The sequence below is a fragment of the Haemorhous mexicanus genome, chromosome 29, assembly GCF_027477595.1.
Source record: "Haemorhous mexicanus isolate bHaeMex1 chromosome 29, bHaeMex1.pri, whole genome shotgun sequence".
NCBI classification, from domain to species: Eukaryota; Metazoa; Chordata; class Aves; order Passeriformes; family Fringillidae; genus Haemorhous; species Haemorhous mexicanus.
Genome location: NC_082369.1, coordinates 4277014 through 4289474, shown reverse-complemented (window position 1 = coordinate 4289474; position 12461 = coordinate 4277014). Strand labels below are relative to the sequence as shown.

At 53.5% G+C, this 12461-nt stretch overlaps 1 protein-coding gene across 4 annotated transcripts in view; it reads left to right on the top strand.

Annotated features, from left to right (window-relative positions):
- CELF5 (CUGBP Elav-like family member 5) overlaps positions 1-12461 on the top strand; it is a 37045-nt gene that overhangs the window by 15661 nt on the left and 8923 nt on the right. For 2 of the 4 annotated variants that reach the window (XM_059869817.1, XM_059869816.1), the window contains exons 3-5: positions 2239-2290; positions 9261-9389; positions 9938-10017. In XM_059869817.1, the coding sequence (XP_059725800.1) occupies positions 2239-2290; positions 9261-9389; positions 9938-10017 (261 nt within the window). Of the gene's footprint in view, positions 1-2238; positions 2291-9260; positions 9390-9937; positions 10018-10955; positions 11103-12461 lie in introns of all 4 variants that reach the window. The other 2 variants (XM_059869819.1, XM_059869818.1) reach the window with 2 other exon arrangements.

Below are 12461 nucleotides of genomic sequence, written 5' to 3'. Positions count from 1 at the left end.
TCAGGTACTTAACCTCCCCCTCGCCTCCCCCCATCCTTCCCTCAGCCCCTGCATCCCTGGGAGGGAGGTGCTGGATGCGTGTGCACTGCATTTCCACAGCATCCCTGCTGCCCCTCCTACCCCCAAATGGCTTTGGGGCTTTGGCTTCCTCACAGAAGCTGAGATCCCAGTCTGTGCCTCATCTCCCTCCCCGTCAGTTCAGTTAGTTTAGCCCTGGTTTTGCATCCTGGGTAGAAACAAAACTATTCCTTGCTGCTGGGGGAATCCATGTCCTGGATGTGACGTGGCCAGCTGCCTCTCCTGGCTCTGCAGGGAGCCCTCTCTTCTGAGCACACATCTGGGCTGCCTGCCCTCTCCCACTCAGCCTGCTCCCACAGCTCTGCCAGCCTCAGCTCACACAGGCAGGGTGCCAGGGACCGTGAGCAGTGACAGCAGCCTCTCAGCAAGGAAATTGGAGGCTGTGTGCAGCAATCTCTGACCTCAGACTCCTGAATCCCTGCCCCACATCCCACTCAGCTCAGGAAGGAGGTGCTGGGCCCTCAGCAGCTCCTGTGCTGCAAGTGCTGGGGCCACATGGCAGCAACAGCAGGACATGAGGAGCTCTGCAAATCCCTGCAGCTGAGCAAGAGTGGGGAAAGGACCTGCAGCCTCTCCCTCTTCTCTAAATGATTCAGCAGCTCTTGGGGCTGTTGTCTGTCAAGGTGCAGCATGGCAGCAGCTGGGCCTTCCTTTGGGCAGCTGCCAGCCATCCCTGGGGCCATTTTCAGCAGCCCCATGATCAGTCCTTGAGGCAGGAATGGTGTGGGCCTGCTCCCAGCCTCTGCTCGTCCTGCCTGAGGTCCATCAGCCAGAGGAAAACAGCTTCAGAGCCCCCAGCTGCCAGGCTGTGTGCCATGCCATGCCAGCTGTCACCTCCTGGTTGGCATCTCTGTCCTATGAACTGCAGAGCCACCTCACAGGTTTCCTCCAGCTCTTGGGGATGTGGGCTCTGCCTCTGGTTTCTGGCCAGTCTGGCTCAGCCACCACTTGGAGACTGACAGCCCTCCACAAATTGCATGCTGACTTATAAACACATTTCAGTTGGTGACTTTTATGGCTTGATTTCATTTTCTGTTTTGTTGCTGTTTTTCCTCAGGGGTTTCCTAAAAGAGGGGGCAGACTGTGCCTGGACCTGCAGCTTGTGTGCAGGCCTTGCCTGCAATATTCTGATTGTTTTTTGTGATGAATGTCACTGATTCAGGTCACTGTCAGCCTCTGTGACTGATGCTGAGAGACATGGAGTGAGATGTGCTGTGAATGTGGAAGTCTGCCCTGTGCACCATTCCTTGGAGGATATTCTGGTGCAGTTGGATCCTGCTAGCTGGGAAAGGAGGCTACAGCTTGTCAGCTGCCTCTCTGGGCAGCACAGGACACACAGACCTGCCAGCAGATGAGTTTTGCCCTGCTTTTCCAAGCAGACAGTTAAAGCTGTGTGTTCCTTAATGCAGCTACTTCTGTCTTACCTGGAGAGTCCCCATAGCATGTGAGCTAAGCCACCCTTCAGGCTTGTTTGTGGTTGGATTATTGCTGATGACACTAATGGCTGCAAGAGAAGGAAAAATCTCTTCTCCACACCCAAACAAGAGGAGTTTTGCCATTTTCAACCTGAGCATTGCCCCTGAGGGCCAGAGATGAGAGATGTTGTTGGAGAGCTGCACTGCCCTTCTCAAGAGCTTCTCTGGTGCACAGAGCTGTCTGTGTGAGGGCTGGGGAAGGGGGAACACCACAGCCCTGCTTGCTGTGCTGCTTCTGGCCAAGTTCAGAGGCACTGTCTCTGCCCTGCTGCAAGGACAGTCGGTGGCTCAGTTGGGTGACATGGCCATGCCTGCACTGAGTCAGGACAGGCACAGGAAGAGCTTCCAGGCACAGTCTCACCTCAGGCCACCCTGACCACTGTTCAGGCTCCAGTCACATGGGGATGAGCTGCTTCCTCAGAGTCCTCTCTGCTGAGGAGGCAGAGCTGTGTGCACGGTGGGCATTTCCAGGAGCGCTGCTCTCTGGGGCGAGCAGCTGAGCGGGGAAAAGCGCCAGGTTCCTTTTGGAAAAAACTGCTCCCTTCTTCAAGGGTACTGCTGGCCATCACAATGCCTTGGTTTCCCTTCTGCCTGTCTCCTTCCTGTGCCCTGTTGACAGTGCCTTCAGCAGCCTGTGCTGGGCACTGGGCCAAGCAATAACCTCTGCATTTCTGTTCCCTTGCAGATGGCACGCCCGATCCAGGTGAAACCCGCGGACAGCGAGAGCCGTGGAGGTAGTTGTCATCTCTCCTTGTTTCTCCTTTGGTGGCCCTGTGCTTGTGAGGGGGACCAGGAAATGAGACACGGGGTCCTGACTCTGCCTTCCTCTCTGTGAGGAGGGGTCTGTGTGTGGCAGAGAGCTGGGGGACAGGAGGGCAGTGTAGGGACACGGCTGACAGCACACCAGGTCCTGAGGGTGAGGATGTGGCTGCCCCCTCCACTCTCTCTCCCAGCTATTTGAGGGTGCCATCAGCCTGGCAGTGTCTGCCCCAAGACATGACCGAAGCAGACTGTGTGTCACTGGGGCTCCTGAAGCCTTTGGGAAGAGGTTCCTTCATTCCTACACCTGATCAGCCCAATAAGAGCCAGATCCCTGTAGCAGCACTGGCTTTTTAATGTGTTCAGCTCATTGGTCTGCAGCTGATTCTCCTGTCTGCAGCTCCCTCCACTGCCTCCCCCATCACTGCTGAGCTGTCTCAGCCCTACCACTCTCAGTCCTGCAGCAGCCCCCAGCACATTGTCAAGGCCAAAGTGCTCTTGTAGAAAAGATCACATGATGGGGAAATAATGTCTGAAGGGAAAGGATCCTGAGATGGAGGTGCTGTCAGCCTGCAGGGGACAGCTTGGGCAGAGCAGCATATACTGAGAAGTTCAGAGCTGGAAGGTTGGGAACAAGAGAATTTGGTAATTTAATGGGGAGCTCTCAGCAGCTCAAATGCCTCCTCCAGGTGGAGAAGGTTTGCAACTTCAGCCCTTTCCAAATCCATTAACTCATTTTGCTTCTTTTCCTTGCTTTACTGATCTATTTCTTCTCCTTTTCTCTCCATTCCTACCTCTGGCTCTCCATGCCCTGTGCTGTTGGTGCTGCCCCTGAAAGCAGTTTAGTAGAGGCCAGGGGAGGGTTTGTGTGCTGCTGTTTGTGCTGTGGGACAGCATTTTATTTGGATTTGGAAGGCTTTTGTTTTACATTCCCAGTCTGTGGTGACTGTCACTGTCAAGAACATGAGATATATTTGATAATATTTTATGTGAGTGTGTGTATTTATGGTTGTGTGATACTCCTTTAAAAAAAAAAGGTCTGTTTAAATCAGATAGAATCTGTAACTTTTGGTTGTTTACTTGTACACCTAAGTTTTACTGAGGTCTGGGCATTTTACTTCAGCCCCTTGGTTTAGGGTTGAATTTAAGGTCCTTATTTGTGCTAGAGGCAATAAAAAGAGACCAGAATCTTCAGGGTGTTTCACTCTCACTGTTGGAAAAGATGTTAAGAATGGATGAGAGATCCTTTAGAGATGCCTGCAGTGGGTGGTGTGGGGAGGGCTGGCTTCTCACTGAGACCTCACATTGCCTCTGGATTCAGCCATTGGGTTCAGTCCTTCCCCTGCCACGTTGATTAAAAAAAAAAAAAAAAGTTTGTGTCTGATGAGTGCAGCTCTGGAGTCTCTGGTGTCTAATCAGGGCTGAGGCTATCTCTGCTTCTCTCTTCTGCTGGTGGGGCACTACTGGGGGCTCTTCTGTACTCACCCACCTGATATGAAGGGTTGGGATCTGACATCTCTGATGCCTCTGTCAAATCGAGCAGGAACAGCTCAGCAGGTTAAAAACCAGGGTGCTGATTTAGAAACAAGCTTTTGGCCAAGGCACTGGACTTTGAAATCTCTAAGTTTATGAAAAGTGCCACATTCCCTAATGGTTGCAAATGTCAGAATATCAACTCTGCTTCCCATGGACAAGAACAGAAACCTTTGGAGTCTGAGCACCTCCCTCCAGGCTCCTTGCAGAGCCCAAGAACAAGCAGCTCCCACAGGATCCATGACAAACTGGATTTTTCCTGAGGCAGGAGCAGCATCAAGACAGCACCCTGTGTTTGTCTGAGACAGGTTGCTCTCCTGAAATGTTTCTGTCCTGATGCTCCACTTGTCAGAGAAGTGGCTGAACAGCTTTGCAGATATGGGAAAAGCAACATCCCTACAGCAATACCCCACACTGGCAGGAGGTGAAAGAAGGATTTGGGGCAGGGCAGAAGTGTCTGGAGTAGGAATTTATCAAGGAATATCTGCATGCATCAGTGAGGCACTGCTCTGCATCACCCTTGAAGGGAACCTCTGTTGTACTCACCAGGGACTGACATTTCTCAACTGAAGCACCCTGAATTAAGAACATGAAGTTGGAACACCAGAATTTATCTCTTGGTCTGAGAGAGGTTAATTTTTCTGCCAAAGGGGCAGTTTTGGCCCAGCCCTGCAGGGCTGTGGGAATATCATGGATGCTCATTGCTCCTGCACCCTGCAGAAGAAATTCACTACAGAAGAGTTGCTGCCTGCACTAGTTCAGAGTGGGACTTGTGGTGCTGGGCCAGCTTTTCCTGCTCTCTGCTGGGAGCCTGCAGTGCCAGGAGAGGGGCAGAGGAGTTTGTGTGCTTGTCTGGAGCACTGGGCTGCAGTGGTGGCTGTGAAGGTAACCCAAGCCTTCAGCACTGCCCAGGGACAAGGAAGCTCTCTCTGCTTCCAAGGAGATTTGCTGCATCCCATCCACAGCCAGGAGCTGGCTTCCCTCTCTCCCTGATCCTGCCTGCTGCTGGCCAGATGACCTGAGTTCACTGGCTTTATGGGAGCTGTGTCCAGTGCTTGTGTGCTCTCTCTTGGCCACAGCATTCAGCCTCAGCCCCTGGTTTGTTCCCTGGTACCTCCATCAGCAGCTCTGTGCTGGCCCCTCCTGCTGCCTGCGTGGCTGCCGGTGCCCAGAGCACGTTTCCATGGGAACTCGACAGTCAGAGATCACAGTGAATTTCCCTGCTTGCTGGACAGCACGGGAAATTGCCAATCAGAGGGTGAAAAGCAGGAGCTGTAGAGAAAGTGAAGGGGAAAACAGCAGGAGGGGAGGGTGTGCTCTGCTGAGGAGGGGAGAGAAGAGCTTCCAGTGCTGCAGGAATCCCTGTGGGGAGCTGGAGAACGATGGAGCTGGTGACCTGAGAATGCCAGAGGGTTTGGGATCAGCCCCTGAGAGTGCCAGGGGGTTTGGGATCAGCCCCTGAGAGTGCCAGAGGGTTTGGGATCAGCCCTGAGAGTGCCAGAGGGTTTGGGATCAGCCCTGAGAGTGCCAGAGGGTTTTGGAAAAGCCCTGAGAGTGCCAGAGGGTTTGGGATCAGTCCCTGCGAGTGCCCAGAGGGTTTGGGATCAGCCCCTGAAAGTGCCCAGAGGGTTTGGGATCAGCCCCTGAGAGTGCCAGAGGATTTGGGATCAGCCCCTGAGAGTGCCAGAGGGTTTGGGATCAGTCCCTGCGAGTGCCCAGAGGGTTTGGGATCAGCCCTGAGAGTGCCAGAGGGTTTGGGATCAGTCCCTGAGAGTGCCAGAGGGTTTGGGATCAGCCCCTGAGAGTGCCAGAGGGTTTTGGAACAGCCCTGAGAGTGCCAGAGGGTTTGGGATCAGCCCTGAGAGTGCCAGAGGGTTTGGGATCAGCCCTGAGAGTGCCCAGAGGGTTTGGGATCAGCCCCTGAGAGTGCCCAGAGGGTTTGGGATCAGCCCCTGAGAGTGCCAGAGGGTTTGGGATCAGCCCTGAGAGTGCCCAGAGGGTTTGGGATCAGCCCCTGAGAGTGCCCAGAGGGTTTGGGATCAGTCCCTGAGAGTGCCAGAGGGTTTGGGATTGGTGGTTTTAGGATCACAGCTCAGGTGGAAGGGTTTGATGGCACATCAGGTGGAAGGGTTTGCAGCATTCCAGCCCTGCTGGGGAGGGATGAGTCAGCCTGGATACCGTGGGAGAGCAGCCCTGTTTGGAAGCTGACGGAATCGAGAGGATCCCTGATCATGGGTTGGGCTCCAAGAGGCAGAGGTAGAGGTCAGCAGCAGAAAAGCCCTTTCAGAGATCCCCAGCTGCTGCAGAGGCATCCAAAGGGAACAAGCTGGATCATTTTCCTTCATGTGATCTACAGAAGCAGGCTGTATGAAGCAGGATATTCACTATGAAAAAAATCTTATGTTGTCAGTGATTTAATTCTCTTGACTATTGCTCTTCTTATTCAGAAAATATCCCAAACCCATAGGTGTGTGTTTGTATTTATATTTGCCTTTATAGCTTAAGTCCTTAAGGTGTCACAGTTTTAACCTGTGCTGCATAGCCAGGAAGATTGGCATATTTTTTTCCTTCCAAATTCCAAAAAAGAAAGCTGAAATTCTCACATGAAGGCAGGACTTCCAAAAGGTTCTGTTAGTGAGCCCTGTCAGACAGCTGAAGACCTGGAAAGCTGCAGGGATGGAGCAGTCACTGTTTCAATGGACTTTTCCCACAGGGCAGGGTAAAGAAAAATGCTTTTGATTCAACAGAAATGGTGTGAGGAAGAAACCACAGGAATTACCCAGGAAAACTGAGGGGGCTCTGAAGGAGAAAATAATGAGTAACTAGTAAGTTGATGTTGATTTGATTGCAAGGTGTAGGATAACTCAAGACATCTCAACACCCCCTGTCCCAGCCAGCCAGAGGTCCCTGGAGAGAAGGGCAGGACCATCAGGTGCATTTCTGGCTGTCAGATCTTAGCCCACAGTTATTTGCCTGCTGGTTCAAAGATCAGAGGATTATTTCACAGCCCCTAAAGTCAGTGCAAGTGTTTCCCAATGCATTTCTCCCCTGTGTTGATGATTTTTTAAGGAGCTCCCTGTGATTGCCACCCAAAGGCTGCAGCATGTCTGAGTCAAGGCCTGGTTGCAGCTGCAATGGAGATTCAGGGTAGAGGAAGGAGGAACCCTCCAGACCTCCAGTGTCCCCTGCCATGGCCAAACTGGGCTCACATCTGACACCAGGTGATGGCAGTCACACCACAGAGCTGCTGCTCCTTTAGTTTTCATGCTCCTCTTCACTGCCCAGTCAATCTGTTCCTGTCCAGTCCCTTTTTTTCCCACCCTCTCTGTTCCAATCTGAATTTTCACCTCCTCTGTGTGCTGTTTTCTGGTTGGTTTGACCACCAGCACTCCTGAGCTGGCCCTTGTGGGGGCAGGTGCTGTCTCCCTGCTCAGAAGGCAGCTGAACAGCACCTGCTTTATGAACTCCTGTGCCCTGGCTGGGGATTGTTGGGCATCACCAGTTTGAATGGACTCAATCAGCTGAAATAATGCCTGCAAAGGCAGCCATTGCCATGCAGGTGCAGGGAGGAATGTAGAAAGAATCACAAGGAAAACAGAAGGGGATAAAATTCCCATGGGTGTAGTTACCCAGGGGTTCATGAAAATGAGGAAGCTGGGAAACCTGGCTTTAAAAAAAATATGCAAAGAAATATATTTCAGCCACTTGTAGTTCTAGAAATCAGGAGTCTCTGCTTGGAAGTGGGTTCAGAGCCACTTCTAACACTTCATGTGTGTGGTGACACAAGTGGCACATGTCTGCCTGGGGCTGCAGGAGAGCTGTGCCTGGCTGAGCCCCTGCTGGGGCCCTGGGCAGGGTGAGGTGGCTCCAGTGGAGTCTGCAGGCTGGGTGAGTGTGGCTGTCTGCACATTCCTCTTGCTCACTGAGGAATTTTGTTCTGGAAGGCACCCCCGGGGGGCTGGGGATGTACAAGTGTGTTCCAGGGCTGTGTGAGTCCATTAGTGCTGCTTGTGTGCCTCTGCTTTTCTGTGAAGGGCCCATGGCACAGGTAGGTCCTGCCTGGGTGTGCTGAGTGCATCTGTACCTGGCTGAGCAGCAGGGAGGTGCCTCCCTTCCTTACCTGGCTGGGGACCCATCCCCTGAGCCAAGAGGAGCAGGGCAGGGGCTGGGGGCAGCCTGGTGACAGTGTGAATGTGTCATGTGCCATCCTTGCCTGGCATCCCTCCACAGCAGCCCCCTGGAGCTGCTGTGCTGCTGTAGCTCCAAGACCTGTTGTTTTTCAGGTCAGTGCACTGTGAGGCAGAGAGCAGCTCCCTCGCTATTGCCCCTGTCACATTGCATTGCTGTGTGTGGAGCAGCCCCTCTGATCCTGTCGCTAACAATAAGGAATCCTCTGGCACTGCTGCTCCAGAGCCACCTCCTGACACGTTCCCTCCTGTGGGTCCTGTCCCCCCACCCAGATCTGGGCCAGTGGGGGAGGGTTAGCTCTGTTTCCTGGCAAAAACTGAGGCTGGGATTTTGGTGTTGTGCTGTTTTGCTGCTGTTCACATCAGGCTGGGGAGGATGCTGCCCCAAACACTGCTGTGGTTGTGCTTGGCTGGACAGCATCAGGCATGGGATGGGCTCCTGGGGGTGCTGAGGTGGGGAGAGAGTGGGAGAAGGCACTCTGCAACTTCCTTGCCTCCACACTTACCCATCCCAACAAAACCATGATCCTCACTTGTCTCTTTGAGGAGGAACCCAGAAGGAGGCTGAGCTCAAAGTCCTGGATGTGTTGGCCACTCTGCCAGCTCCCTGCCAGTGTGACATGGGTGCACAGTGCCACTGGAGACAGGGGACCAGGGGCCATGGAGCTGATTTGGGTGATCCCACAGTGAGGCAGATTGGGACCCAGGCTGCCAGGGTTCATCCCAGGCCTGGGAGACAGCTGGTTGGGTTGGGGTGGGGAAGGGGAGGTGGAAATTGAGGTGCTTGGTTACATGGCAGCTGAGGACATGGTGGTCTTGGAGAGAAGGAAAAGGAAACAGAAGAATGTATCCCCCTGCCTGGGTTGGTCTGCTGTGTTACCTAAGGCACCTGTTGGACTTCACCTGCTGATCAGTAGAAATTGGATTGCCCAGACAGTTTTTTTTACTACCATTTCTTTTGGATTATTCAAAGGAAAAGGCTCATGAGGGAAAGGAAATTATTAATCCTTTGTTTTCCATTGGGGAGGGTAGGACAGGGGAAGCCACACAAACCCTTGAAGCTGTGAGACCCTGCATTTTCAGCCCTGCAGGCATTTTAGCCAACAGCAAACCATTTCCATGCCAGGCATGTTTTTAACAGCAGGCTGTTTTGTGCACAAGTGTTCCTCTCCTCCTGCTCTGGACTGCAAGCCTCATAGAAGGTTGATGTTTCTGTGTTTGCCCCTAGGGGACAGGAAGCTCTTTGTGGGCATGTTAAATAAGCAGCAGTCTGAGGATGACGTGCTCCGGCTCTTTGAACCGTTTGGGGTCATTGATGAATGCACGGTGCTCCGTGGACCTGATGGGAACAGCAAAGGTGTGAACCCTCTGTGTGTCTGCCCTTTGTCCCTGCCCTGGGTGGTGCTCACCGGCCTCACCTTCCCCCTGGGCCACTCATTCCCCTCCCTGTATTTAGGGGAACCCATAAACCAGGAGTAGGGAGCAGGGCAGGATCCCTCTGCTGCCAGGAGGGGTTGGGAAGGTGGGCAGAGATTGAGGGAGCAGGAGGAGGAGCAGAGCAGGGTGAGTAGCTGAGCTGTCAGGGTCACTCATGAGCTGGGGCTGCAGGTTGAGGTGTTTGTACCCACAATGAGGAGCCCACAGAGGATTTGGGGAAGAAGTGATCAGGGGCAGGGGTGGAGATGTGTCATCATCTGTAGAGTATATCCTTGAAGTAATAATTTGAGACCCTTCCTCTTTTTTCCAGGATAGAGGACTTGGGATGAGTCATCCTTTTTGTTCCCTGCTTCCTTGGGGTGGCTTTCCTTTGCCTTACCTGAGATACAGACACTGTCTCTTGCGTGATGGCACTTTCACAGCAGTCCTGTCACTGCAATCTCCTGTGCTCTTTCTGTCCCTTTCCAGGCTGTGCTTTTGTAAAGTTCTCATCTCACACAGAGGCTCAGGCAGCAATCCACGCCCTCCATGGCAGCCAGACAATGCCCGTGAGTATAAGGCCAGGGGACCTTCCCTCTTCCTAATCCTTGTCCCATTTCCCTGTTCCAGGGACCTCCCCACACTCTCCAAAAAACACGACAGGTTCAACAGCAGTGTCCACTGGTGTGCCTGGGAGCTGTGTGGGTGTGTGTGTGCTCCACTCAGAGTGACCATCCTGTCCCTGGGCTGCTCTTTGTGCCTGTGTTCCTCCAGACTGGGAGAGACAGCACAGCTGTAAAAGCTAAATAAAAAGAGAGCCAAAATTCAGGCCACGATTTTGTCTTGGAAACAGCTACCTGTTCAAAACTGAGCAGGGTGAAAGCTGACACATCAGCCACATGGGTGGTCAGGGCTTCAGTGTCTGAGCACTCCTTGGCTTCTCTGGTGTAGGCAGTAGAGGAGGCCCCTGGGGCGGGCTGGCTCTGGGTGGGAACCCTTTGTGCCTGTGTGGGATTGTGTGGCTGGAGCTGTGCAAGTGGAGCTGCAGCTGTGGCCTCATCTCTGGCAATGTCCAACCTGACTTTGGGGCACCTCATGGACAGGACAGTGCCCTGCTGCAGCCAGGGAATTCCCAGCTGCCAGGAGCTGCTCTGCCTGTCCAGCCAAGCTCATGGTGGTGCTTGTGGCCATCGATGCCCCGGGTGTTCCTGGCTGCCCCATCACCTGCTGAGCACAGCCAGGGATGTGTGCATCCACGCAGGCAGCTGTGGGAGGCTCAGGTGTGAGAGGGAAGGGCTGGATGGACAGACAGATGGGGAAGGACACAGCCCAGGTTCCAGGCAGCTCCCCAGCACTTCCACACCAATATTTGCTCTTCTGCTCCTCTTCCCACTCCTCTCTGCTGCCTGTCCTGCCCCGTCCTCCCTTGGCTGACCGCTGACTCTCTGGCTGTCCCACGCCTCTTCTCCTCTCCTGCCTCCTCTCTGTCTCCTCTCTCTGTGCCTAGGGCGCCTCCTCCAGTCTAGTGGTGAAGTTTGCTGACACAGATAAGGAGAGGACCCTGCGCCGTATGCAGCAAATGGTGGGGCAGCTGGGCATTTTCACTCCATCTCTCTCCCTGCCGTTCAGCCCATACAGCGCCTATGCGCAGGCTGTGAGTATCCGCGGGGGAGGGGGGGATGCAGCCCCTGGGACACCTCCAAACTCAGCTCCCCAGCACCTGGCTGGCTCCTTTCAGCACTCAGCTGCCTCGTCTTGCAGAGTTTTTGGAAGTGGGGGGGGCAGGGGAGAGCTGGAGGCTCCTCAGAGTGAGCCTGGGATTTCTCTGATGTTGTTGGAGGTGTTGGAAACAGGTCAGTCATGACCCCTTTCCTTTGTGGCTTGTTATGAGGAGAGCTCAGAGCATTGGTTCCTGCAATACCAACCTGTGAACCCTTCCTCTGGCTCTGTGACACAAATGTGTGTCTCTCTGGGTTTGAGCAGCAGGAGAGCTCTGTGACCCAGCTTCACAAGCTCATTTCTCTGCTGGAATTCCCAGGAGGGAATTTCTCCCAGTGCTGCTCTTGGCTCCCAGGTTCTCTCACTTGGCCAGTGGGACTGTGGAGTTTGCAAGGTGCTGGAGAGGGAGCAGAGAGCCAGAGGTGTTTCAGCAGCCTGGCTGTGCTTTGGGTTTTAGTGAGAGAACCTCCTTGCCTTGGAGCTGTGGTGGCAATTCCAGGGAGGTCCCAGACTCAGCAAGTCCCAGATCAGCTGTGGTGGAGCATTGTTTGAGCCTCCTTGGTGACTGTCATCTTCAGGTCTCTGCTGCCAAGTGTAAAGCCCACTGAAGGAGGCTCAGAAATTGCTCAAGGCACGAGAGATTCTTGTGTTGACAAAGAAGTCAAAAGTAGATACTGTTATGAGTAATTCCCTCGGGGGGAGTGCAAATAAACCTGTTGTTGTGTATGTGGACACCTCTTCTCCTCTGGCTTCAGCAGCTCCTTGATGTGCCTTCCTTTCATTCATGTGACAGAGGAGGAGCTGCTTCTCAATTGTTGGCTGTTTCTTCAGAGATTCCCCAGAAACTGCCAAATGCATTTTAAGTGTGTGGCAAGAGTATGGATGAGAAAAAAAAGGAAATACATATGAGGCTCTATAACTTTGGGGAAATTTTCAAGCCAAACAAAGAACTGATCCATCACAGATTATTTGAAGAGCCCTTTGTGACCAGGCACCACCTTTTGCCAGGATCCTTCTTTTCTGTCCAGCCCAGGAGCCAGCTGCACCTGAGGGCAGAATTGTAGCCAGCCATGAGATGATCATCCAGGTGTGTCTCCTGCTGTCCTAGAGATGGCCCTGACTTGGGCGTGGTGTGGTGGTGAAGGCAGGGATGGACCACACAGTGAGGTTATGGTGCCAGGAGCTGCTTTATCAGCTTGGGGTCCAGGCTGTGTAAGGAGCAGGAGCAGTGAGAGCTTCCAGACTCAGCCTTTTAATCTTCAGGAGCCCTGCTGATGCCAAGAAGGCAGTCAGG